Genomic DNA, 27004 nt, shown 5'->3' on the forward strand with positions numbered 1-27004 from the left:
TATTAACTTCTGAAATGTCTAAAGGAAAACTGGACTGTCAGATGTCACTATAAATTATATTGAAATTAATCCTGTAGAAGAGGCTGGAGCCTGTCGAAGCCTGTATGACAGTCATACCAATTGAATTTGGAATCTGGGTTATTCATTCAGTTGCAGACCTTTAATGCTAACTGAGCTTCTGCTGAATTTCCCTTAACATTGCACTTCAGTTTATTTTGTATATTCACTATGCTGGTGTCCAATGGTTAATATAAAGGTCACCCTGAAGTTTTATCCCGACTGAGGGTTGCCTCTCTCCTCCTGATTAATGACAATAACTCCTAGATTTTTTTCCTCAGTACCTGGAGTAATCCATGGTAATAACCACAGCAGACCTTGGTGTCCTAAGATATTGCTCTGAAATGTCACATCTGAGGCCAGTAAATATGAGCTGCATTGCTTAGGTCAGAATTGCTCTACTCTCAAACTATTACAGAATCACAGCGCTGTTTGGGTTGGAAAGGGCTTTTAAAAACTGTATAGTCTAATCCCAAATGCTATTAGTGTTCCTCAGGTAGAGAACAAATTCTGTATTTGAAGAAAAGTAATCATGGCTTAGTTCAATGTCATTTTGCCATTACTGAGATTTTTTTAAACAAAGTTAATTTTTATTAAATTCTGTGTTAGAAAGCTAAATTTTCCTTTGTATAAAAACTATTTTGGTTATTCTGACGAAGATCCCAGGGTTGCATGCAGGTGTGTTCGACATAAAATAATTTTGCTATTTTTAATGTGAGATGTTGCTGTGGACGGCTGATCAGAGACCACCCAGGAGTCGACTGCAGCCGGCCTGTTTATCAGGCTGCCTCACAGAGTGGCGGTGGAGATTGGTCGGTGCAAACCCACACCAAGACGAGTCCAACAGATGCATTTGGTACAATAAATTTTCAAGATGGAGATCACACTTACCACGCCAAGGTAAGAGAAAGCTGGGTGTGTATGTCCAACTGCTTTTTATAACTTCGGCATATAGAAAGGCAAAAAGTGGTTTCAGGTGAATATCAAATCGTTTGTCTTAAGAAGGCAGGGTCAGGTTAGAGTCAGGTTAGAGTGTGTGTATGATATTTTACGCTGAACTTTGCCGCAGCCTTGCTGTCTGTATGGCTCACTGATGTGTTTTTATGCCGTCACTGTTTTGTTAGCAGTGTTGTGAAAGTTCTAATCCTGCACAAAATCCTTAAAACATCGATGCTGAGAAGTTTGTAAGACGTTGCAGAGCTTCTGAGTATTTAAAGGATGTTTAATTTACCCATTGTTGTTTCTTGCAGTATATTAGACTCTCTTATGATAGCAGTTTGGATCAGCTGTTGCACCTGATGGTGAAAGAATGGCAGATGGAGTTGCCAAAGCTAGTGATCTCTGTTCATGGAGGCATTCAGAACTTCAAGCTTCCCTCAAAGGTCAAGCAGGTTTTCAGCAAAGGATTGGTGAAGGCTGCGGAGACTACAGGAGCATGGATAATTACAGAAGGCATCAACAGCGGTATTGTAATTATTTTCCTTCATTTCCTCTGGTGGTGTTCCTTGGCATATGAGCATGTGGACAGGCTGGAGAGCTGGGCAGTAAGAAATCAGATGAGGATGAATAAAAGAAGTGTGGAGTCTTTTACCTGGGAAGAAATAACCACATCTATCAGTATAGGCTGGGGGATGACCTGTTGGAGAGAAGCTCTGCAGAGAAGGACATGGGGGTCCTGGTTGATGACAGGTTGGCCATGAGCCAGCAGTGTGCCCTGGTGGCTAAGAGAGCCAATGGGATCCTGGGGTGCATCAGGAGGAGTGTGGCCAGCAGGTCAAAGGTGATCCTCCCCCTCTACTGTGCCCTGGTCAGGCTTCACCTGGAGTATTGTGTCCAGTTCTGGGCTCCCTGGTATAAAAAGGACAGGGATCTCCTGGAGAGAGTCCAGAGAAGGACTACAAAGATGATTAAGGGCCTGGAGCATCTTCCCTATGAGGAAAGCCTGAGTGAGCTGGGACTGTTCAGCCTTGAGAAAAGAAGACTAAGGGGGGATCTGACTAACGTTTATAAATATCTCAAGTGTGGGACACAGGGGGAAATGGCCAGCCTCTTTTCAGTTGTCTGTGGCGACAGGACAAGGGGCAATGGCCTCCAGTTGGAGTACAGGAAGTTCTGCACCAATATGCATAAAAACTTTTTCACAGTGAGGGTGAGAGAGCCCTGGGACAGGCTGCCCAGGGGGGTGGTGGAGTCTCCTTCTTTGGAGATACTCAAGACCTGTCTGGACACCTACCCATGTGATATGTCCTACAGAACCTGCTTTGGCAGGGGTGTTGGACCTCATGATCTCTTGAGGTCCCTTCAAACCCCTACGTGTGACCTCTGATTCTGTGATTCTGTGATACGCATTTAGGGCAAATATAGAGAAATTGTTTTATAATTTATGATGTTTTAGCACAAAATTAAGCTTGCTTTTTTTTAAGGAATGATGGATAACTCAAAGAGTGATATCATACTCTTCTGCTATTGACAAAAATTCTGAATGTTTTTATTTATTTTTGTTATTAAAGAACAGTATTCTGCATGTAATAAAGAACACAGGTAGTACTAACCAGAACTTATTTGCAGTCAAATTAATCTTCTTCATTAAAATACTTAAGTTCTAAGGACTGTGAGTGGTGCTTTTGAAGCAGTTTTCAAATCTGAATTTAAATTGTGTTTTATAATTAATAAAGTTTTGAATTATGATAATCCACTAATTAGCCCGTTGGTATCTGCAGCTCCCTGTAGACTACTGTAGACTCCTTTCAAAAACTGAGGGGGTCAGTAAGTCACAGAGCTGAAACTGCTTTACTTCTTTAGCTTTTATTTGATCAGGTGACCTTATAGAAGAACTGACCTATATATGTATGTAAATAATAAGGTTTTATGGAAGTAGAAAGCACCATTGGCAACATATAGAAGTACTATTAGTTAGAAATAGGTGTTGAGTTTGAAGCACTGGTGCATTATGTCTGAGTCTTACAATTCCTGCAGTGCATGTCAGATAGACAAGTTGGGTGGGATGGTTAGTTTTTGGTTAAATCTCAACTGTAGAATAAATCAGATGATGGGAAACCATTTCATTGATGTCCTGTAGCAGTTCTCTGAATGCAGAAAGAAAATGATGATTTAATTATCTGTTTAGGAGTGTCCAGGCATGTAGGTGATGCACTGAAAGGTCGTGCCTCACCACACCTGAGGAAGATCTGTGCTGTTGGGATTCCTCCATGGGGTATTATCGAGAACCAGAGGGATCTAATTGGAAAAGATGTGAGTTGTACGCATTTTTATAATAAAAGCCTTCATGTTCAGGGGATATTATACTTAATTTTCTGCTTGCTTAGTTTTTCTTGTTTGATGTTTTTCCTTTGTCATAGAGACTTAGATTTTGCTCTGCAAAAGATTTCCATGGCACATTGAGGCACTCTATCTTGTTTTTTAATGTAAATCAACAGTTTGAAACTACTGCTTTTCTTAGAGAAATTTTTGTAATTTGAAATTTTGTAATTAATTAGGCAATTCTCTTGTGGTATGTATTTCTATATTCATGTGATTCAGGACCAGCAATCAGGTTAACGATATTTAAAAATAGGCTTTTAATGTGTGATTTTTATCCATAAACTAGAACTTCTGGTGAGTGCCAGTGTAGAGGGCACAATCTACATAACAGTCTAAAGCCATTTTACCAGTAAGGTGGAATCATTTATGCTAAATGATGGCTCACAGTGAGGAAAAATACATCATGCTGTTTCAGCTGTTGCAAAGGCAGGCAGTGGCTCTAGTAACTGCAAGCCTAATCAGAAATGTGGTATTTCTGTGGTATTAATTATGGTTTTGTTGCTGTTAAGAAACAAGTGAAGACCCGCTTGTGAGTTGAGAGGCAAAAAGCGTGACAGAGACTTTCAGAAGATCCCAATATGATGAAGAAATACATACAAGCAAGGCAACATAAATGGTGATATTTTGTTGGTTTCTTTGAAGACCTTTTTATTTTGGTTTTCTTAGGTAGTTTGCCTGTACCAGACTCTTGGTAATCCACTCAGCAAGCTAAGTACCCTCAACAGCATGCATTCTCATTTTCTAATGGCAGATGATGGGACAGTAGGAAAATACGGGAATGAAATGTTGCTCAGGAGGAACTTAGAGAAGTACATATCACTTCAAAAAATACACTCAAGTGAGTACTGCTGTGGTCAGCTTTATGACAGAGAAACCTATCCCAGAAGTTGTAGAGGTACTTGATAATTCCTGTTACATGTTTTGCATTTTCATTTGCCCTGGATTTCTCTGAGGTTAAAAGTTATTAATTGCACGTTTTGCACTCCAAGTATCAGGAAAGTAAAAAGGACAGCATTTTTATAACTCATTGTGCATCTGGACTAACTCATATTTTGATTTCTCGGTCAGTTGTAGGGACATCTAAATGACTCAGATTATTTCGTAGGTATTGAACATTTGCTCTGTTTGCACTTTTGCGGGGTCTTTGTATCAGCACTAGATAATTTCCCATAATTTTGCTAGATGGAAAAATTGTCACATTCAGTGGAATTTGGATCCTCCTACCCTCATCATTATCTTTATCCTCATTACTCTTCTACATTGCAAGCCCGTGACCTCCTCAGGTGCAGAAACATAGGCTGGTTGTGAGACTGATACTTTCAGCCAGGGTTTTTTTTTTGCCAGGTTGAGTAACTTCCATTGTTTGTGTGTATGGTAACTGAGTTATGGTATAGAAATCATGAATGAAACATTTATTACAGAGACAATTTTTTGTTATGCTATAGATGGTCTAAAATTATTTGTGGAAGTTCACTCTTACCTAGTGATGTAAATTTTGAGGTATGTTAAAAAGACATCAGCAGAGTTATGGTGTTGAATTCTTGCTTCCTTTATCTGCTCACGTTATAGTACTTACAAACTTAGAAATGTACCCAATTTTTAATCTATTCATATTTAGAGTTTCTTACTCAACCTCTTACATCTGTAACTGTGAGTTTTTGCAAGTCAGACTTTCTGTTGTTTTTCCATTTCTGTTGCATCCCATTTGAAATTTATTTCTGATTATTAAAAAAACCCTATCCTGCTGTTGTAAAACTTGAAAAAAATCTCAAAAGAAGTGCCTGATGTCTTTTCTGTGTGTGGATAGATATGGATATTGGCTACATTTCAAATGCCACCAGTGTCCTTGAGGACTATTGAGTGAGAACTATTGTAAAGGTCAATGGGATATAATGAAGGATGTTTTTTCTTTGAAGGCTAGGGCTGCTTACAATTTTATGGGAAGGTTTTCATTGTCTTTTTGATTTGGTTGCAGAAGTTCTGTGAAAGTCTTAAAAAGCATAAGTCAATTTAGAGTGGGTGAAGGCACAATTTCCTCTCAATTGAACCATGCATGAGACTGCTTCATGAGTGTTTGTTTACCAGATGTTGACTTTTTTGTGTCACTGAGACCTGTTTGTAACTGGTCAGTTGTGTTTTGAAATAGGAATGGGCCAAGGTGTACCCATAGTTGGGTTGGTGGTGGAAGGAGGCCCCAATGTCATCCTAATGGTGTGGGAGTACGTGAGGGCCAGCCCGGCTGTCCCTGTGGTGGTCTACGAGGGCACCGGCAGAGCCGCAGATATCCTGTCTTTTACCCACAAACACACCGGGGATACAGGGTGAGTAGTGGCACAATGCTCCTCCACCTTGCTCTGCTGTAATGCGAAGGAAACATCTGGAAACATCTGTCTGAGAACCACTGAGAGAATTTGTAATGCTCTGGTAATGACCCTGCCGTGGTCTTTTGCTGGCTTTCACTTCTGTGAAGTGAGAGCAGAGTTTCTTCCTTCCCTGCCCCAAGCTAGTGCTGACAGCATTCTGCCAAATTTACTACGGCTTTTTTGAAGAGGAAAGAGTATTGGGCTATTTTGAGTTCTTACAATTTTTGTCACCTTTGGTGAGTGGCACTACTGGGTGACCCCAAGGGACCCGCTTGGGTTTCGATGCAATCCCTTCTCCTGTCATCAGTACTCTGTAAGCAGGCTTGGATTTGGAGTGTGCAAAACTTATGAGACTCGGGCTTGGATTAGTTGTTCTAGGACCCTCAGGCTAGGGTAGGAGGTTCCTTGGCTTTGGCTTTCACAGCTATAACCCAGATTCGTCATCCTTGTCAGGCTGTAACTCTTCTTGTCACCTTCAGTGCAGCCTCAGCTGCAGACTCTATTAAACCCACCCTGATGGAAATTTTATGCCCAAACTCAAAATAAATATATTTATTTGTATAGCAAATTAATATTTTTGTGAAATATTTTTGAAGTCAGAAGTACTTTTTAAATTAAAAAAAAAAATTAAAAGGTGTCCTGGGTCTAATAATTTTTATATTCTTATTGTTCTTATTATTTGGTATCTTTTTAAAATATCACTTGGAGGAGGGTGTGTGTATTTTTCCCTTTTCTGTAGTGTGTTGTATTGAGAACATTTTCTTCACTTTTTTTTCTTCTCTATTTTTAATCTTATAAAAAGATACATTCCTGCTGTTTCAAAAGAAAATTAAAAAATGGACAGAAAGTTTAACAGAAATATAAACAAACAAATAATGATTAATTTAATTTTATTGCTATGTGATTATTAAATGAAAGAAAAAGTTTGCTAAAATTTTAGTGATTTTTAGCTTCATATTCACAGGTGATTCTTTAAAAATTGTTAACTTTTTCATTTGTTCTGTTGCAAATAGAATATATGTATGGCCAGAGCTAATGCCTGTATGAATAATTTATGTCTCTGCTTTTTTTTGATGAACAAAGGCAGGAATAAGTCAACAGCCAAGTAGAAATAAAAGAGTTTTCTTATATGTCTCTGTTTAAAACTGGTTTCATCTTTTGCTGAGGTGCCTTTCAGCTGGTAAAAAGTAGCTAAAATATATTTATTCTTGCTTGTGTATCTATTTTTCAGGGACCTACAGCCTCAAGTGAAGGAGGAGGTCTTAGGGATGATTCATAACACATTTAACTTGGGACAGAAACAGTCCAGTCATCTATTTCACATTTTGATGGAATGCATGGAGCACAGAGAGTCTGTGAGTGGGGATCACGCTCTGAGTTTATGACATCTTCATATGTTGTTACCCTGTTTGCTCTTTCTGTATTGGGTTGTCATGGGCACAGCAGTTGGAAAAGTAATGGTATCATCTCTAATAGAAAGATAATCACAAAGGTGTCTGTGCCAATTTACATACTGAGCAACTCCACAGATCCTATTTAGTTCTCAAGTCTCAGTGGTTGCTTATGAAATGACAGCCTTTCTGATGTTAATGAAAGGCTAGACAACTTTGCTTTTGTAGGAAAGATCAAGTAATTCCTACTTTTCTTCTTCACTAGTAGCCTCTTATTTAGAATTTAGGAATGTTTTCACCCATTCTTCTACTCAGAATTCTACTAGAACATGTTTCTGAGTATTGAAATGTACTTTCCACATGTGCTGGCACATTTAGCGGCTTGGTTGCTCTTTTGTAAGTAGAATCATAGGATTGACTGAGTTGGAAGACTATCTAGTTCCAGCTCCCCTGCCATGGACAGGGACACCCTCCACTGGACCAGTTGCCACATCCAACCTGGCCTTCAGCAGTGCTAGGGAGGGGGCAGCCACAGCTTCTCTGGGCAACCTGTGTTTGTGCCTTACTGCCCTCACAGGAAAGAACTTCTTTCTAATACCTAATTTAAATCAACCCTCGTTTAGTTTAAACCCATTACCCCTTCTCCTGTCATTACACTCCCTGATAAACGTTCCTTCTCCAGGTTTCCTGTAGGCCCCCTTTAAGTACTAGAAGGCTGCGATAATGTCTCCACGGAACCTTCCATTCTTTGGGCTCAACAAGCCAAATTCTCTCAGCTTGTCTTCATAGCAGAGGTGCTCCAGCCCTCTGATGATCACCCTGGCCCTCTTCTGGATACGCTTGAGCAGGTCTATGTCTGTCTTAGGCAGGGATCATCAGAACCAAACACATTACTCCAGGCTGGGTCTCATGAGGGCAGCATGGAGGGGTAGAATCACCTCCTTCAATCTGCAGCCATACTTCTTTTGATGCAGCCCAGGATGCAATTGGCTTTCTTGACTGTGAGTGCACAAGGCTGCTCTCATTCACTCATCATGTAGCCTTGCTCTCAATCCACTCATCATCTAGCCTTTATGCCTGTTTTGGATTGCCCTGACCTAGTACAAAACCTTACACTTGGCCTTGTTGAGCTTCGTGAGCTTTGAATGCTCACACCTCTCAAGTCTGTCGAGGTCCCTCTGGATGATGTCCCTTCCCACTCTAATACCAACCACACCTCTCAGAATGGTTTCATCCATAAATGTGCTGAGGGGGCACTCAATCCCACCATCCATGTACCCAGCAAAGGTATTAGAACAGCAGTCATCACTTCTCCACCCAGACATTGACTGCTCTATGAGCGCAACCATACCTCCAGTTCCTTTTCCATCACGTGGTGCATCTGACAAATCCAAGTCTCTCAAACTTAAAGACAAGAATTTTGTGCATCACTCTTCCCTGTGACCTGGTCACAGAAGGGCACCAAATTTGTCGGATGCCATTTTCCTCTAGTGAAGCTGTGTAGACTGTCATTAATCACCTGTTTTTTATGTGCCTTAGCAGAGTTTCAAGGAGGATCTTCTCCATGATCTTGCTGTGCACAGAGTTGAGAACTGACAGCCTGCAATTCTTAGGTGTTCTTTTTTAAAAATGGGAGTTATATTTCCCCTTTTCCAGTCAATGGGAACTTCACCAGTCTGTCACAACTTTTCAAGTATTGTGGAGTACCAAATATTTATTTTTAGTAGTAATGACAATTGTAGCTATGATCACTAGAGTAGAAACCACCAAAAGTATTTTTATCATTTTTTGTTTTACTTTATTTGTGTCCACTTTCTGGTTGAAAACTGCGTAGGTATCAACCAGGTTGCATTTTTACATTTCTTAGCTTTGAAGGCTAATCAAAAGGAAACAGACTCACGTTGTTACATAGCAGGTTGATTACAGTTTATCTGGGATGACATTGCATTAAAAAGCAAAATGGTACATTTTCTGGCTGAAACAAAGGAAAATCACGTCTGGGCATTTGCCATTGTTTGTGTTGAAATTTGTATGATTTAATCTACCACAGCCCTTACCAAGAAGAAATAACTACAGACTTCTCTACCTCACCTCAAATAGTATACTTCTGCAATTCTAACAGATAACCATATTTGATGCGGATTCAGAGGATCAGCAGGACATCGATTTGGCAATTCTGACTGCACTGTTGAAAGGTACCTATCTGAAAACATGACCTGTTTTCATCTGACTTACAGTCCCATTGGCTTACCTTTTCAAAGCAAAGGAGTAATGTCAATGTGTGAAAACTGCTAGGTCCTTTACTTGTTTCCTAGGTACAAATATGTCTGCTTCAGATCAGCTAAATTTGGCGTTGGCCTGGAACCGGCTAGATATTGCCAAGAAACACATACTTGTTTATGGACAACACTGGAAGGTACTATTATCTTTTCTTTATCACAGTGACTTTACACTTTATCGTGACAAATAATTTTCCATGATTTGCATTTCTCAGTCTTTGATCAAGGAGTAGTTTGATGATTGGAGTCAGTCTTCCAGAGTAGTCATCTTTGACTTTGGAGAGGCATTATTCATACATTTCAATTGTATTTAAGTACAACCCTCCCTAAGGGAGTTTTTATGTACATAATAAGATTTTTATATATAATAAATATCAAACTGTCTCCTCCTCAGCACATGATATTCCAATTCGTTATAAATATTTTCTTCAAGAAATATTTTCTTCAAAAACCTGATGCTCCCAGAAGTTCTTTTTAAATTTTTCCTTCCAAGAATCATGAGTTTGATTTTTCCCGTCCCAAGTCCCATTTCTTCTTCACAAGGTAAACTTTGGAAAATGGACAGTGGGTATAGTTTTTTGGGTGGCTGTAGCTGGTCATTTGACACAAGAAGAGAGCTGAATTTATTGATCACTTGCTTGTATTTTCCTGTGGTGTATAAGGCTGAGTACATGGAAGACTATGCCTAAGATGTTTAAAATTTGGCATCCGTGAATTAAAGGATTGGGGTTTGTTTTGTTACTTCTTTGGTTTCAAGTCATTATCTGTGAAGTGGAGATGATCACATCATGTTCTTGCACAAAATAAAGGCAAAGGCAAAGGAGGTAATAGTTGTTTTCTTTTTTAGGATTTGATTGGTGTGTGAATAATAAGAGATGAACAATAATGCCTAGAACAATAAAGTTAGAACAAAATGTTGAATAGCTCCCTTCTAAGAGAGCATCATTCACTCTGTGAACTGAATAAGACTAAGCCCTCTGGGGAAACATAGTGTATGACTGAACAGTGAATAATTGCACCATTATTCATGGTGATGAATTATCTGATAACTTTTGAGTGTTTGACTGCATAACCTTAACAGTATTTCTGTCCAACAGACTTGTTTTATGGAATTGGAAAAGATTTGTGCATACACAATTATGTGTGTATCTTTGCCCTTACAATAACCTGTTATATGTTGACTCTAAGAAAAAATGTATTTTTCCCAATGTCTTCTTCCCTGGTTTTATATCATATACATTTTTTTTATTGGTGTTTATTTGGTTTTTTGCCCTCAACAGCTCTTCTGTGAACTGTTGATAAGCTTTATTGAAGCATATCTTTGTAAGATATCAAAGAAAGGGGGACATCATCTGTCTTCTTAAAATTCTGCACTATTGGCATCACATTACATTTTTGCCATTTTTATAATTGAAGACACATGTTGGCAAGGCCTATGAGTCTGCATCATTCTTTTGTGTTTACATGAGAAGTGTGGCAGATGAAACTTGCTTTGATTGGTGAATCAGTATGATATAATAATATATTCATAGAACTATTTAGGATGGAAAAGACCTTCAAGATCATGGAGTCCAACTGTTAGCTGATCACTGCCAAGTCCACCACTAAACCGTGTCCCTAAGCACCACAACTGCATGTGTTTTAACCACCTCTGGGCAGCCTATTCCAGTGCTTGACAGCCCTTTTGGGAAAATACATTTTTCATAATATCCAGTCTGAGTCTCACCTGGTGCTACTTGAGGCCATTTCCTCCCATCACTTGTTACTTGGAAGAAGAGACCAACACCCACCTGGCTACAGCCTCTTGTCAGGTAGTTGTAGAGAGTGATAAGGTCCCCCTTCAGCTTCCCTTTCACCAAGGAACAGAACTGAGAATTCACGCATTTGCTACCATTTTCCATTCTGCTGTTAGAGGCACTGATTTCAGATGTACTTCAGTTACCTGGTAACTGTTGGGTGAATACCACCTGGTCCTAGCAATTTCCTACCACTTTGTGGATAACTTCTATAATCTTTCCTACGAACACTTCAATTTGACACAGTTCCTCAGATTTGTCTGCCACAAAGAACAGCTTTGATGTAGGACCTTTCCTAACATGTTCTGCAGTGAGCAGCAAGGCAATGAATTAATTTGCCATTTCTGCAGTAGCCTTATCTCCTTGCATGTTTCTTTTATATCTTGATCGTCCTCTGGCCTTACAGATTCACTGACAGTCCCCCTGCTACTGCTTCTGTGCTCCTGATATGTTTGAAAAAAGTCTGTGTACCTGTTTGCATCTATCTCAGATCAACTGTTCATCACCATTTTGAATGAAAATTCATTGTCAAATAATGTGTTTTCCCCTTCAAGTAAAATGTAAAGACCTCATAATAAATGAGTCTTACATGTCTTGCTGCTTCTCCAAGCAAAAATTAGAATGGCATATATTCCTGGCATGTTTTTTTTTTGACTAAGCATGAAAAAAAATCTTAAATAACAAATTTTTTTTGTGCATTGTGAAGAAGAACAAAAAGTAGAAAAGAAAAGGCACAAGCACAGTTCTAAAGTTTGTTTTTGACTTAGCTGCTTTAATTAAAGAGGAGTATTGACTCAATGATCCTTATGGGACATTATGTCCTTCTGTGACTGTCAGAGTCTGCCAGGGTCCACAGTTTGTGCCTGATTATTTTGGTTGTGTGTTCAAATTTTGAACTAGTTATATAAGCAGCAATTTTTAGGTGCTTGTCCATGCAGCTGTAATATTTTCCTGTCTTTGTGAGTGTTTTAATGAAACGTGCACAATTATGTGTTTCTTTTTCAGAAGCTTTGTCCTAAAAGTTTGGTGGTAAAGCCTGTAACCACTGTAACTATGTTTCTGCTTATATGCCAGCTCAGTCTCAAATGGACTTTACACCAAACAATGTCATTCTAGTAGTTACCAGCCAGCGGTGTAAACCCCTTTAGCCACACTGACAGTGCAAAGAATGATGGCTCCAGGGAGTTTAATAAAGGCATGGTCACTTTGAGACATTACAACTGTCTTTTCATGTGTGACAATTCTGGCACATTTATCGTTCACTTCTGCCAAGCATGAGTATGCAGCTGGGGAGGACTGACTTCATGTGCCAAGTCAGCACTGGCACCTGCCCCAGGTGTGTGCCACTGTCCTCATTTTGCTCGCCCCACTGCATTTTCTGTGCAAGTGTGTTCTGTAGAAATTATTTACAAGGATTTCTGGGAACCTCCCGTGTCCAACTCCTCTGGTATTCTGCATGTAGAAACCCTGCTGCGCTCTGCACAAGTGGGACGAGTAGCGCGTTCACCGTTTGGACACCGTTGTAGGTAGAGCTCTGCTTTGTGGTGTCTGTGACAGAGTTTATCCTAATGCAGGTTCTCTCTCATATTTGAAAAGAAGTCTGCTTTAAAGAACTTCAAGTTCTATAGAGGGATCTTGAAATGCAGTACCTTGAAATGGCTTTTGTCATATGTCAAAAAAGAAAGGCTTTCCTCCGCCCCCTGCATTATCATACATTAGCTTCTGAAGTGAATTAAAGAGTAGGTAATGTATTATCAGGATCTGGTTGTAGAGATAGATTTGTAGAAGTAGCTACAAATGTTGGATTTAGGGAGACTCAGTTTTACTCCCATTTTCTGTTAGATTTTTTAACACAGTTGATTCCTCCAGCATATCTTTCTTTTGTACTATGCACTTTAAATGTACGTAAAGGCAAATCATTGTGATAAAGTCCCTAGTTGTTGAGGAAATTTTTATTTATTTCCAAATGAAGATAATAATTTTCTAAGCTTTTCCTTCATCTCTGTCCTTCTGGAGGTCGGTGCCTTGGAACAGGCAATGCTGGATGCTTTAGTGATGGACCGTGTGGATTTTGTGAAGCTGTTAATAGAGCATGGAGTGAACATGCATCGCTTCCTTACCATATCTCATTTGGAAGAACTCTACAATACAGTGAGTATTTGAAATACCAATGCATAACGTTAGATAAGAATGCCTAGAAAAACTACTGTTTTTCTTAAAAAACTTGATAACTAGGCCACATTTTTATGAAGCATTTATGGAAAAAAATAAAAAACAACAGGTTTTGATAATTTTTCATTGTAATGGTGGATTTTTGGATTGGTGTTCCAGCTTTTTATTTTTGATTCATTGGCACAAACCAGGATGAATACTCACATGAAGCTCATGAGAAATATGTTCTTATTTGTGGAGTCTAGTATGTGATACATGCTTATCTTGTTGAAAATGATACGTTGTTTAACCAAAGTGGTATCAGTGTCTTTCCAGAATGTGTCAGGATTTAAGATAGTAAAGAGAGGTGTTGCAGATCAGTGTTGAAATGTTTTTGAAGAGATCTTAATGGGGAGATTTTGAGTGGGGAGAGTTTGAATCACAGTAACTTACCCTGGAGATTTTTTCAGCCTCTTTTGTTTATTGTTTTGATTTTTCTAATGTAGAGTGACATGTTTTTTTATTGTCTTTTCACACCACAGAAACAAGGACCATCAAATCTACTTTTGCACCACCTAGTTCGAGATGTGAAACAGGTAATAGGTGTATGAAAGTGTGGGGAACCAAAATGGTAGCTTACAACTTCAGTGTCCACTGTCACACTGCTGGTAGGTAATACAGGGGAGTTTTAAACAGACAACAGAATTGTAGGGGTTGGAAGGGACCTCAAGAGATCATTGGGTCCAACCCCCCTGCCAAAGCAGCTCCCCAGCTCATATTGCACAGATAGGCATCCAGATGGGTCTTGAATATCTCCAGAGAAGGAGAGTCCACCACCTCCCTGGGCAGCCTGTCCCAGGGCTCTGTCACCCTCCCTGTGTAAAAGTTCTTCCGCATGTTGGTGCGGAACTTCCTGTGCTCCAACTTGCAGCCATTGCCCCTTGTCCTGTCTCCACAGACCACACTCCTGTATCTACTAAATGGTTTTATCTTCATTCCACTCATCCCTCTAAGCAATTAACTAGCATACTACTTTTGGATGCTCCCAAGGATCCTGTACCTTAATTTCAAAGCCAGGCAGTTCATATAGATCGGACTGTGTTTTTCAAGTTACCACAGTGACATTATGAAGTGATTGCACAAAAGACTTAGTGAATTACCACAGTAATTACGCTCACTGCTTTAAGGTTTTCTTTTCTTCCCCCCAAAGCTGAAAAGACTTTCCTTGTTGAGCAGTAACAAAAAGATACTGTGATAAGATAGAATATTTGAATGTGCTGCATTGCCTAGGAGAACAGAAGGTGGCAGTGGATGACTACTGCATGGAGCTCTGGTTCTGTTAGCAGTGTAGTGGTAGCCTTGTTATTTAGCTACGCAGTTAATTTATTTTGTGTTTCTGCTATCTATTGTACCTCCCAGCACTGCTTAGCCAGGAAGGAATGAATTGTTCTTTCTGCATCTAGTTTCCACTGCAGGAGATGTCTAGATCCTAAACTAGACTAATTGGTTAATTCTTTGTATGGTATGAATGCGAAGGTAAAACAAAACGGTAAATCTGTTTTCAGAGATCTGTGGCTTCAAGCAGTGGGGTTGCTGGTATGATTTTCTTATTGTAGGTGGCATACATGTAAATACCATTGGTGGTTCTGTAGATTGGCATAGGGTATTCTGGTCTCCATAGCAAGCTGTTTTCTATGTTTCCCTATACTCACAGACATATTGGAGGTCTAATTTATGCGAAAGAGTTGGAAGATCTGTGTTGAAAAGACATTAAACTTTTTCCACACTGACAAATTTTTACTTCTGTCTTCTACAGAAGTGATTTGTTCCTTGGTATGAAAAAAAAAAAAAAAAAGCTAAACTTCTAAAATTCATGGGTTGGTTACATCTCAGGACCCTCTGGAAAAACTTGGGGTATGATCTAAAGGGAAGCTTTCGTACTTGAAACAGAATAGTGGAATTTAGATAGAAAATGGATGCACAGTTTCAAAACTTTCTATGCTATTGAGTAAGCTAAACTCACCTGGGACCTGCAAACAGGTCTAACCACCTTTTTCACCTGATCTTCTGTAAGCTCGCACAAGTCTTCTGTGAATGGGCTGTGCAGTTGCTGTCATTAAATGTGATATCACAGTAGCTGGGACAGTTACCAGAGTGACATGACCACAGATTTCAGAATATTTTCTCCATTAGAGTGACCGGCTTTGTGCCTGCTACATTTGAATAGAGACGTGTTGCAGTCTGCCCTGGTATCAGACAGTACACTTTTTTTTGATGCAGGGAAGTGTTGGTGAGTATAGGTAGTCAGAAATGTTTGCCTAATTCTCGGTGACAGAGCTAGGAAGCTCTGTCCTGTGAGATGTGCTTTTACCCCAGTGTGTCAGCATGTTGGTGCTTTCTGTTCCTCAGGGCTGGGAGGCCCTAACTGTCTGTAAAGAGGCTTGCCACCAAAGTCTCTTAACAGTCTGGAAGACATACACTGTTAGGAATACATAATGCCACTGATACTATCTATATACAGGCCCATTTTTCACTTCGAAGAGTTGTGGTTTAAGATTTTATCAATGATCTTTAAAATGTGCATGGAAGACAATCTGTTCTTCAGAGAATTTTTCACAAACCTTGTGTCTGGGAAGGACAGCAAAGGTAAACTGGGAAGCAGTGGTGCTTTAAACAGAAATGTGGGAGTCTCAGAAGTTATAGCTAATGCACATGTGGCTGCCATCCTAGCTGTGATTACAGACTTCAGCCTCTGCAAGAGATTATCATTCTCCTGGAATTACTCTCCAACATTAAATACGTGCTTCATACACATCTTCATTTTTAATTAATCAGCTAGTTTAATGAGCAAATCATACCATGCTAGTTTTCTCTTGTTATGAGAAGAAGATTTTTATCAGGCTTTCTGGCTGCTGGTGAGTAACCTGCAGAACCATTACCCTCACTGTTCAGTGCAGCTAGTCTTGTGAACATTGCAGCATAGGTCCCTGTGTGGTGTAATGAGCTGTATACATCCCACACATTTTTCAGGCTGAAAATGTGGACATGTCTGTGTTCTCCCTCCTAGGTGAGTTTCGCATGCCTAATGAATGTGTATGCTTTCCTGACAGATGCAGGACCTCTCAATTGTACCTTCTCCCAGACTCCCATCATAGTAGTAGGGCTCTGACATGGTTGAGTGTTGCATATAATAGTACCATGCTCATGGCATTTGGTGTTTCAGAATACCCTTTCCTTGGATTACAAGATATCACTGATTGATATTGGACTGGTGATAGAGTACCTCCTTGGTGGAGCTTACCGGAGCAGCTACACAAGGAAGCATTTCCGAATTCTCTACAATGATCTTTACAGAAAACACAAGGTAACTTCTGTGACATGGTTATCCACTGGTCATCAAGAAAAAACAAAATGTGACATGTGAAAATAGTTCAGGTTGTCATTGTGGTTTGTCTGAAGAGCACCAGTTAAATGTGTGCAAGTCTTGTCTGGTGTATGAATCTAATTGCCAGCTGTGAAGAGGTTGCAAATAAAGTGGAGAAATTCCTCCCCAAACTATTCTCTGGCTCTCAAGACCACCTGTGATTGTTCAATCAACTGTTATTTCAGTAAATTTACCTTTGTGTCCCATAGGCAGGTTGTGTTCTTTGTTATTGATCAAAGTTGGTCAACAAGCCTGTACCAACCACCATTTCCCCTTTTGTGAAGCAATTGTGCATTTCTGCTCTTGCCACTTGAACGATGTCACAGAAATATGGAATTCAACAGGAACTGAAGTAAACTTAAACCATGTCACCATGGCATAGTGAAGAGCAACATGGAGATCCCTGACCTAGGTTTTGAGGAACTGTCTTATCTTTCAGAAGCAGCTCAATGCTAGTTCTTCCTGCCCAAGCCTAGGAGTTGTGTTTGCCTGACAGAGTCTTTTCTGTGACACACTGGTCTCACAGGGAAAGCCTCATGTTGGATGTGCCATTTGTGCCATGGCTGCTTGTCAGTATCATCACCTCTATAGACTGCCTCAGAAGTGTGCAGACATACTGCCCCTTCATTTTTCCCATTGACTTTCCAAAACTAGTAACTTGAAAACAGCTTGAACTTCTCAATTAATTAATTGAATGTTATTCGAAACATTGCAGGAGGAGTAGATTGCCTGCATAAGAATTCTCCCTGGTTTTTGGAGTAAAACTGGACTTCAATTAAAGCACTTTCATATATTAAAAACCAAGCAACAAAAACCTCTCATCCCCATGTACTACTTTCATAACTGACAGGAGAACTTCGGGGTGATCAGGAGAAATGTGAAGTAACAATGAAAACTGTTGCTTGGAATTACACAGAGACAGAGCTTCTTGTGTGTCACTGGCTTAATGCAATGCTTGAAAAGAGATACCTGCACAGCTGTAATGCTCTTCACTGTCCTTATGAGCTATAACCTTAACAGGGATGGGTGAAACCACATGATCATTGAAACTAGGAACTGCAGGGAAGAACAGTAGTAATTCAGCTGGTAGAATTCTTCCCTCTCAGTCAACACTGGGCAAAATGCCTTCCTTCAGAAGAAATTGCCAGCAAAAAGTTCAGAGGACTTCTGCCTTTTAAAGGACTTACTGCACTTTTTATGAGGTTTGGCACTTGGAAGAGCTTCCAAGTTGTGTGATTCCAATCTGGTGCAAGCCCTGTTGTTGTTGTAATTGGTGTCTGCTATTGGAGAAATCAGTATTTTGAATTTAGAGATTCAGAAAAATATATATTTTTTAAATTAGATGTGAAACAGGATATTTTTTCCTTGATGGTATAAGCTCCAGTGGTAGTTACAGTGATTGCTGGCTTAGGAGTCTTTGAATAACACCAGTTTTTACAGGCACCATTGCAATCAGATATAAGTACAGGCAACTTTAATCTCTAATTTGCATTTTTCTCCTTGTGTTTTACGGTATGCCTTTGGATCTAGAGAGTCCTCTCCAGCTTTTCTCAGAGCCTGTCTCATTCCCTTCATCAGAGTAATCAGACAGATAGCAGAATGGGATCTGCTGAAAGTACTTTGCATTCTCAGTTCTTCAGAACAGCACAGCCTTACAAATACAAGGTAATATAATTGCTTATTCTAGACTTTGCTTAGGACATACTAGGCTGCTAGTCATTTTGTTGAGAGACTTTACACGTATGTTGGTCAGGCTGTTATTATAATTTTAATTAAATTCCCATGAAAACAATGTTTTACTGCTCACTATTCTTGAAGTAGGGGTCTTACGGATTTAATTACAGAATCACAGAACTGTAGGGGTTGGAAGGGACCTCAAGAGATCATCGGGTCCAACCCCTCCCTGCCAAAGCAGCTCCCTAGGACATATCACTCAGATAGGCGTCCAGATGGGTCTTGGATATCTCCAGAGGAGGAGACTCCACAAACGCCCTGGGCAGCCTGTCCCAGGGCTCTGTCACCCTCACTGTGTAAAAGTTCTTCCACATATTGGTGTGGAACTTCCTGTGCTCCAACTTGCAGCCATTGCCCTTTGTCCTGTCTCCACAGAGCACTGAAAAGGGGCTGGCTGTTTCCCTCTGTGTCCCACACTTCAGATATTTATAAACATTAACAAGGTCCCCCCTTAGTCTTCTTTTCTCAAGGCTGAACAGTCCCAGCTCACTCAGCCTTTCCTTGTAGGGGAGATGCTCCAGGCTTTTAACCATCTTTGTAGCCCTCTTTTGGACTCTTTCCTGGACATCCCTGTCTTGTTTGTACCAGGGAGCCCAGAAGTGGACACAATACACCAGGTGGGACCTGACTAGGGCAGAGTAGAGGGGGAGGATCACCTCCTTTGACCTGCTGGCCACACTCTTTTAATGCAACCCAGCACTGAAATGACTCTGGGACTCCATCTCTGATACTGTTTATTTGTAAAGGCTTTTGTTCACTGAAATGTAGTATCAACAAATTTCTGAACATTGAGCATGGGTGAAAACTCTTCTTATTTGAAAGGAATAGTACAAATCCTCTGATTTTCTCATGACTGCTTATTAAAGTATCTTCAGTAAGCCTGCTAGGAAGAGATACAGTTCTGATGTCTGGAAAATGATGACAGAATATTTTCTTTCAAAGAAAGAATGATAAAAGGGTGAAGATCAGCAGATACATATATCTGACAGACAAAACATAAAGTAGAATGAATTTAAATGGCATTACTGGAATTAGTCTGAGCAAAAATGAACCCATTATAGCACTGAGACAACCCAATTTATACCGCTAAGACTTCTTCTTTGCCTTAAATGGAGAAATATCCAGACATGGACGTGTAGCAAGTTTACATTACAAATGTGGCAGACAGTAGAAATAATATTTAAGTGTCACAAGCCCATGGTGTATGTGTCTACTGATTGCTTTTCCTCCTGTCACAATACAAGTAAGAGTACAATCTTTGTGTCACAGGGTTTCGAGACTTCCTAACATTATGGAGGGGGAAGCTGTAAATGGCATGGGTACAGGGCAAGGAGTGTTTTTCCTCCAATGATATTACTAGCTTCTTAGCACTGATAATATGAATGCAATCCTAGCAGTGGTTTCTGATTTAAATGTATCTAATGATCAAATAGTTTTATACTTGCAATTCAGATTTGCAAGCAGTTTTGTTTACATGAATCTGAACCTCAACCATTCATTGAGATTATCTTTTTTTTTCTGAAAAACGAATTTTTAGGAAAGATCTACTGCTTTCCATAAGTATAAGAAGAAATCAAAAGAGGATATAAATTTTGCAGAGAACCATGAGTCAACTGGCTTTATCTACCCCTATAACGACCTCCTGGTTTGGGCAGTATTAATGAAAAGGCAGAAGATGGCAATGTTTTTCTGGCAGCATGGAGAGGAAGCCATGGTCAAAGCTGTTGTGGCTTGTAAACTCTACAGGGCAATGGCACATGAAGCTAAACAAAGCAACATGGTGGATGACACTTCAGAAGAACTCAAGAAGTACTCAAAGTATGAGTTCTCCCTTCACTTAAGTTAATAAATGTTGGCAGTGCTTAGAGTGGTTAGATATTTTTCTAATCAACTAGGAGTTTGTAAGGGTAGTGCTGCTATAGATTATATACATCCAGCTGTCCGCTATTTATATAATGGAGCTATGCGTTAGTGTGCAGCCTAGTTCAGAGTTAAAGGAAAGCTGTTAGCATGTTATTTGGTTGCATATTTGAAAATTAAAACACAGGTGAGTAGCGCATGTCTCATTGTCTTTTACATAGCCAAGTGTAAGATTGACATTTCCCATACAGCTCTCTCTCCAGTTAGGAAGCCATATGGCACATATGTATTGGACTTTTCAACTCTGTAACTCGTGGTATTGAGCAAACTAAAGTCAGTTCATGAATTCTGCTATGTGTAAGACCTAAAGAAAAATGTATTCTGGAATAACTGAGTGAATAAGAAATGATGTAGAGGAAGAATTTCCTTTGAGTTTATAGTTTAATGTGAGTGTTTTCTGCTAATTTTTCTTGTTAATAACACATTGTATGCTTTGTTGACATCATGCCTCAGTAAGACGTGCTGTCTTCTTTTGCATGGAGCTCAATTTAAAGGAAGATGTATCTTTCTTGAGGAGTCTTTCCTACAGAGATGTCTTAGAGCCAGCATAAGAGAAGATGCTTTTGCAGCTGCCTGCAATGTTTGCCCATAGTGGTGATGAGTCTGCAGTTAAAGGAAATACACATAATCCATTTTGATCGCTGAGATTAAGAAAACAAATTTAAAAATAGAAAACAGGATGAGCCTAAACCTTATCATTAGGTTTAAATAGTTAGCTTTACTCCCCAAATTATTTTTCAATAGTTATATTGTTAAAGCAGTGAGAAAATGGGAGAAGGCATACTTACTGAGATTGCTAGCTGAACTTTAATTAATCAAGTTTTCAAACCTACCTGTTTGCAGCAGTGGTTCTGAATTTTGACTGATTCCTGTTACATGAACTGTTGATTTCTTTCTGCTCTAGGGAATTTGGGCAGCTTGCCTTAGATGTTCTGGAGAAAGCATTCAAACAAAATGAGCAGATGGCCATGAAGCTGCTGACCTATGAACTGAAAAACTGGAGCAACTCAACCTGCTTAAAGCTTGCAGTGTCTGTGGGGCTGCGGCCTTTTGTGTCCCATACTTGCACACAGATGCTGCTGACCGATATGTGGATGGGACGGCTGAAGATGCGGAAGAACTCCTGGTTTAAGGTAAGAACACTAACTTTTTGTGAGCATTTAGGTGCTGTTTATGTGCTTTGTATGTGTCTTTGTGGTTCTGAACATGTCTAGTGCAGCTTCAGATAGATGTGCTCAAGTATGGATTGGAATGTGTGCATCTGGGAGAGAAAAGAAAGGTGGGGAGGGAAGACAGCACTTGCTTCTGTTTTACTTACTTGCAAAAGCAACTGTGGGATGATACTGGGAGAATGCATTTTGTGAAGGTTTTTTGTTTGCTGTTCCCTCTCAACACCCTTCAGTTCCCCCCTACCTGCTCTTGCTGCCCCACATTGCTCGTTGTCAGGCAGAGCTGCTGATGGGAGGAGTGCCCTCCAGACATGGGGAGCAATAGCTGAAGTATCCCCAGGTACCATGCTACTCTTCAAAGCCACAAAACAGTCAAGAGCCACACATTTCTTCGGAGGCTGTAGGAGTATGATACAGAGATTCCCTGCAGCAGTGGCTCCCCCCAGGCCAGTGGAACTGTACCAGTTTTGTGCTGGCAACATGCATGGCTTACTATGGCCTCAGGCCTATGCTATAACTACTGAATTAATTTTCTGAATCTTGTCTCTCTCTATTAGGTCATTATAAGTATTCTTCTGCCACCCACCATCCTGATGCTGGAGTTTAAAAGCAAGGCAGAAATGTCTCATGTACCTCAGTCTCAAGACTTCCACCAGTTCACATGGTACCATGGGGATCAGAGCCCAACAAGCTCTAAAGACGCCTTATCTCCGGTTAGTCTGTGATAATCAGTCACTGGTGTGTTAGGTCCTGTCTGTTTACCACTGTACAATCTTGAGGAGTGAGAAGACAGCTGGAAGTGTTGGAGCCCAATCCCCAAGAAGTAGGGGGTTGACCTTGGACAAGTCACTTCATCTGTCCTGGGTGTTGCTTCTACACTGGTCATCCTTCCCAACCTCACAGAAGTATAGTAAGATTATAGTTATCTGTTAGTTACACAGGTTTTTTAGAGCACAGAAACTATTCAAGCTGCAGATAAATACCTATGTAATCCTGTATGCCAAGAATGGTTTCATACAACAGACAAAACTACATCATTTAAACTCAATTCAAGTTGCCCAATAAAGCTGTCCAGAGCAGGGAAACAGAAGAATTGAACAGTCCAGGTCCCATCCTTTCCAACTCACTCCTTCCTCCTGCTCTGCCTGGCCAGCAGCCTCTGTCCCGCATCTCAGCCGCTACCATTCTCCATGGCCACTCAGCTTTTGCTCTTGTCAAGATTTTGTTTCCTGAACTACACCAGAACCCTTCCAGAGATATAGCTCCTGCCCTCCCTGTTAAAAAACAGGATATCTCTACTTCTGCATTGCTTGAGCCTGGCAGATAGGCCATTTAAAGCAAAAGAAATGCCAGTTTGGTCACCTGAACTGAGTGGTGAAACACTCTGCAGGAACCTGTGCTGGCACTGAAGTCCTTAGGAAGGACTCTCTCACTGTGGAGAGTCTCCAACATAGGTGAAGTCTTTGCCTTTTAAGATCTGAATTTCCCAGACTTCTGCTAAGCAGCATTTTCTGTCCTTTCTTTTTCTCATTCTTGCCAAAGCATTCCTTCAACTGAAAATTTCCAAAAGGTTTTGGTCTGAGGTAGGCAAAAGACATGGAGAATTTCCATCCAGAAAGGTAAATGTTGGTGAGGTGCTAATGGTGAAATGAGAGCTGTGAGGCAATCTTTTTTGATCCTCTCTGCTTATCTTACAGCAGATAAGCATTGCAGATTGTTTGGGACCTTCTCAGTTAACTTTCAGTTTGTGTGAAATAAATAAAAAAAGAGATCAGATTGTTGTTGAGGGCTTTCACAGCAGCATGGTAGGCCTGTCAATGCTATGCTTGTGTTTCCTCTCTCTGATGCAGAAAAGTTCTCAAATCTATTATCTCCTGCAGTGTCTGTCTAATACAGTCAGTTCAGAAACGCTTTTTATGGGGTTAGGTAATAGCTGTGATACAGAGGGCTGGGCAATTGTAATTATTTGCAGCAGAACCTCCCTTGCAGTCTGGTAGAAGGAAGCACAGCAATGTGTGAAAGCACTTTTCTGATGTGCCTCAGATAGGCCTGCTTCCTTCCTGCACTAGCAGTAAACTTTACTTCTGATTTTACCTAATGCAGACTGTTGTTTAAAACAAAAGGCCAATCTACCACTTTCTCCTAAATACTCTGATATGAAATATTACAGAAAAATGTAAAGAAAATTTCAACAGTGCACATGTGCCATATAGAGCATCTTTCACACAGACATGAATTCCAGAGACCTACTGCAGCTAGGAATTGCACTCTCTCATGGGACAAACTCTCTCCTTCACCTTGGAGGATCTCATGTTATCACACTGGGATGATTCTGTGTATCAAATTCTCTGATTTAGCAGTTTTTGGAATCTAATGTGATGAAAAAAACCCACCAGCTTTGCCTTGATAACTGAAGGAATTGTATAGGAGGGACATAAAAAGGACTATATTTCAGATATCTAGTAGCAGTTAGTTTTAACATTGATATTAGCCACTGGCCAGCATTGAAACAAAACTGAACAAGTCAGTTTGGTTCCCTCAGCCTTGCCCAGCTATTAGCTATTTGTCACTCCTCCAGGCCTCTCTTCTTCATCTCTGAAAACTCCTTCCAGCACCTTCTGGTTTTGTCAATTCCCCACTGCTGTGTGTCTTCAGCTCCTGTTCGGCTTCAGTGGCAATCAGATGTTTGTGCTTTCAGAAGGGTACTTAAACAAGTGCCAAACTCTGGGCACATAATCAAGTGTGTTTGCTGGTTTTGGTTTGGTTTTATTTTACTGAAGATGATAAAGAAGTTACCTGTATTTTTTGGTAGGCAGATCTTTGCGTGAGAGTTCTTATCTTCTAATCAGGTATAAAATGCATTAAAAATAGCAATTAGAGTCTGTATTTAGAATTTCACTGCCTGACATTTTCTGTGCAACTGTATACATGAATGAAAATGTGTTTCTTGTTCCCTTATTTCAGAAGCTACTGCTGTTGTTGGAGTTCTGTCTAACACAGTTGTCTCATACTGCGAGTTGTTACTGCTCTGTATGTTCCATAGTTGGGGAAGGAGACACAGAGTGATGAAGTGACTTTGCTTACAGACTTACAGAGAAATGTGTGGCAGAAACAAAAAAGAGAGTATCCAGGTCTGCTGACACCCAGTCCACTGCTTGCAGTTGAAAGAGCAAACTCTGAATTTTATAGTGAAAAAGTGTGCCTTTTTATTATTGCAAATGGGATGGTTGTAACCAGACAAAATCAAGCTACACTAATGGTTTATATATTCAAAACAAAGCTTAAATACCTGTGCCAGTCTTACCTCTAACATGAAACAACCTTTACAATTATAAACAGTGGTTTCTTACTTTTAAAGTGCTGTTTCCTTTTAAAGAGGGATTATGATGTGGAGAAGGTTGCTCAGAAGTCTGATGAAAGCCAAGTAGACGGTGGACAAGGAAACCTGCCTGGCACTAGAAAAATCTATGAGTTCTACAATGCACCGATTGTCAAGTTCTGGTTTCACACGGTTGGTCACTATGCTAGAAACTGCATTGCCAAAACCCAGCGTTGATCCTTCAAGTACAGCTTGATGTTGCTTTTATTTTCCTACCATGGATTTGCAGCCACTTACTGTGGTGGTGGTGGGGGGAAGACATTTATCTCACACTTAAGTGAAGAGTTTTTCTACTAAAATCATGCAGCTGAATTCAAAACAAAACAAAACAAGACCAAAACCAATTATAAGGATCTAAAGAAAAATTCAAGCACAGCTTTTTACAATGGTTAATTCCACATGTAGACGTAAATTTGAAGTTGGTCTTAAATACCTTATGTAGCTTACAGATCGTAGAATCATAGAATCATTAAGGTTGGAAAAGACCTCCAAAATCAAGTCTATTGTCAGCCCTACACAACTGTAACTTCTAAACCATCATCCGAAGTGCTACATCTGTTTTTTGAACAGCTCCAAGGATGGTGATTCCACCACCTCCTTTTGGGCAACCTGTTCCAATGCTTCACTACTCTTTTGGTGAATAAATTTTTAGTAATATTCAATCTGAACCTCCCCTGATATTCATGTCCCTTTCTTTAGGAACAGTTTCTGAAGGAATGAATATTAATCTGCAGGAGATAATTTGCTATAAGGAATTACGTGTTTATTAAATCAATTTTAGTAACTAACTCTGTGTCAGTAGAGCTCAGGGTGCCTGTTGGGTCATACTACAATGTACATAAACTGTTACTTCTTTAACAGGTTGTGGTTAACAGCTGTTATCTCAGATAAGTTTATATTGTGTTCTGGTACATTTAAAATATGTGCCTTCCACCTGATACTGTCCTTCCTGTGTTTTGGAATGCAGAAATTTATTGAAGATTTTTCTGCATGTGGATTATATACGGTGTGTGTTTTGTAGATGGCGTACATGGCATTTCTCATGCTCTTCACTTACACTGTGTTGGTGAAGATGGAACCAAGACCAAGTGTGCAAGAGTGGCTTGTTATTGTTTATATTTTCAGCACTGCTATTGAAAAAGTCAGGGAGGTAAGCTTTTCCATTCCCACTTCTGATGTATAGAGTATGCATTACAAACCAAAGAATACCATAAAATAAGAATGCATTCTTTTTGTAGAGAATTTATAAAAAGAAGGAAATCTAGAAGTAATTTTTTTCTGAAAAGTCCTTTATTTGAAGACTAGAATTTGGGCTTTGAAAATACATTGCTCTGTGTAAAGCCAGTGGTTAGGTGCAGATTGCTTGACGGTGATTTTTCTGAATTGAGATTTGGATCCCCAATGTAAGTAGCTGTTTCTTAGCTTTTTGAAGTGGAGCATTGGATTTCTTGAAACAAATATAGAATTTGTCTCTAGATATTTAATTTGAGTGTGGACATTGTTACCTATTGATATCTGTTACGCATATAATAATCTATAGCTCTCCATCAACGACCCTCTATAAATGAAACTGGCACCCCCTTCCCCCAAGTAAGTTCTAGTGCTTTTTTTTTAAGCATGGAAAAATAATACTCCAATCAAATTTAATTGCAGTTATTTGCAGGTGATTAGATCTGAGCTTCTGAATACAACTTGCATTCCAAACCTGAGGCTGGGGACAAATGCAACTATGTATTTCCAAAATTATTGTATGTGATCCAACACATCTTAACTGTAGCATCGGCACAGAGTGAACAACAGTACCGTGAATTGTCTTTTATATGACATTTGAAGTGCTCTACTTTTAAAGGAACAAAACTGCAAGAAAGCAGTCGAAGTTCTGAGTGAAGGATGCTGTAGGAACAGATCACTCAGGACACTGTGACATCAGTATGAGAGAAGGCTTTCAAGGGGCAGCAGAAGTGCTGATAATATATTGAAACTTGGATAAGCATGCAAGTTCTGTGGCAGCTTGAGAAAA

General features: G+C 39.9%; 1 protein-coding gene across 1 annotated transcript in view; it reads left to right on the forward strand.

The window, feature by feature from the left end:
- TRPM6 (transient receptor potential cation channel subfamily M member 6) overlaps positions 1-27004 on the forward strand; it is a gene marked incomplete at its 3' end in the record, with an annotated part of 98238 nt that overhangs the window by 35599 nt on the left and 35635 nt on the right. Inside the window, exons 4-20 of the mRNA XM_084278400.1 lie at positions 777-957; positions 1308-1521; positions 3185-3309; positions 4045-4216; positions 5525-5699; positions 6973-7096; positions 9255-9327; positions 9448-9548; positions 13224-13358; positions 13901-13954; positions 16582-16722; positions 18313-18447; positions 20054-20334; positions 21341-21569; positions 22163-22326; positions 24984-25116; positions 26006-26134. Coding sequence (XP_084134526.1) covers positions 777-957; positions 1308-1521; positions 3185-3309; positions 4045-4216; positions 5525-5699; positions 6973-7096; positions 9255-9327; positions 9448-9548; positions 13224-13358; positions 13901-13954; positions 16582-16722; positions 18313-18447; positions 20054-20334; positions 21341-21569; positions 22163-22326; positions 24984-25116; positions 26006-26134 — 2566 coding nt within the window. The remainder of the gene's footprint in view (positions 1-776; positions 958-1307; positions 1522-3184; positions 3310-4044; positions 4217-5524; positions 5700-6972; positions 7097-9254; positions 9328-9447; positions 9549-13223; positions 13359-13900; positions 13955-16581; positions 16723-18312; positions 18448-20053; positions 20335-21340; positions 21570-22162; positions 22327-24983; positions 25117-26005; positions 26135-27004) is intronic.

The sequence above is a fragment of the Gallinula chloropus genome (assembly GCF_964237585.1).
Source record: "Gallinula chloropus genome assembly, chromosome: Z".
In the NCBI taxonomy this organism is placed as follows: Eukaryota; Metazoa; Chordata; class Aves; order Gruiformes; family Rallidae; genus Gallinula; species Gallinula chloropus.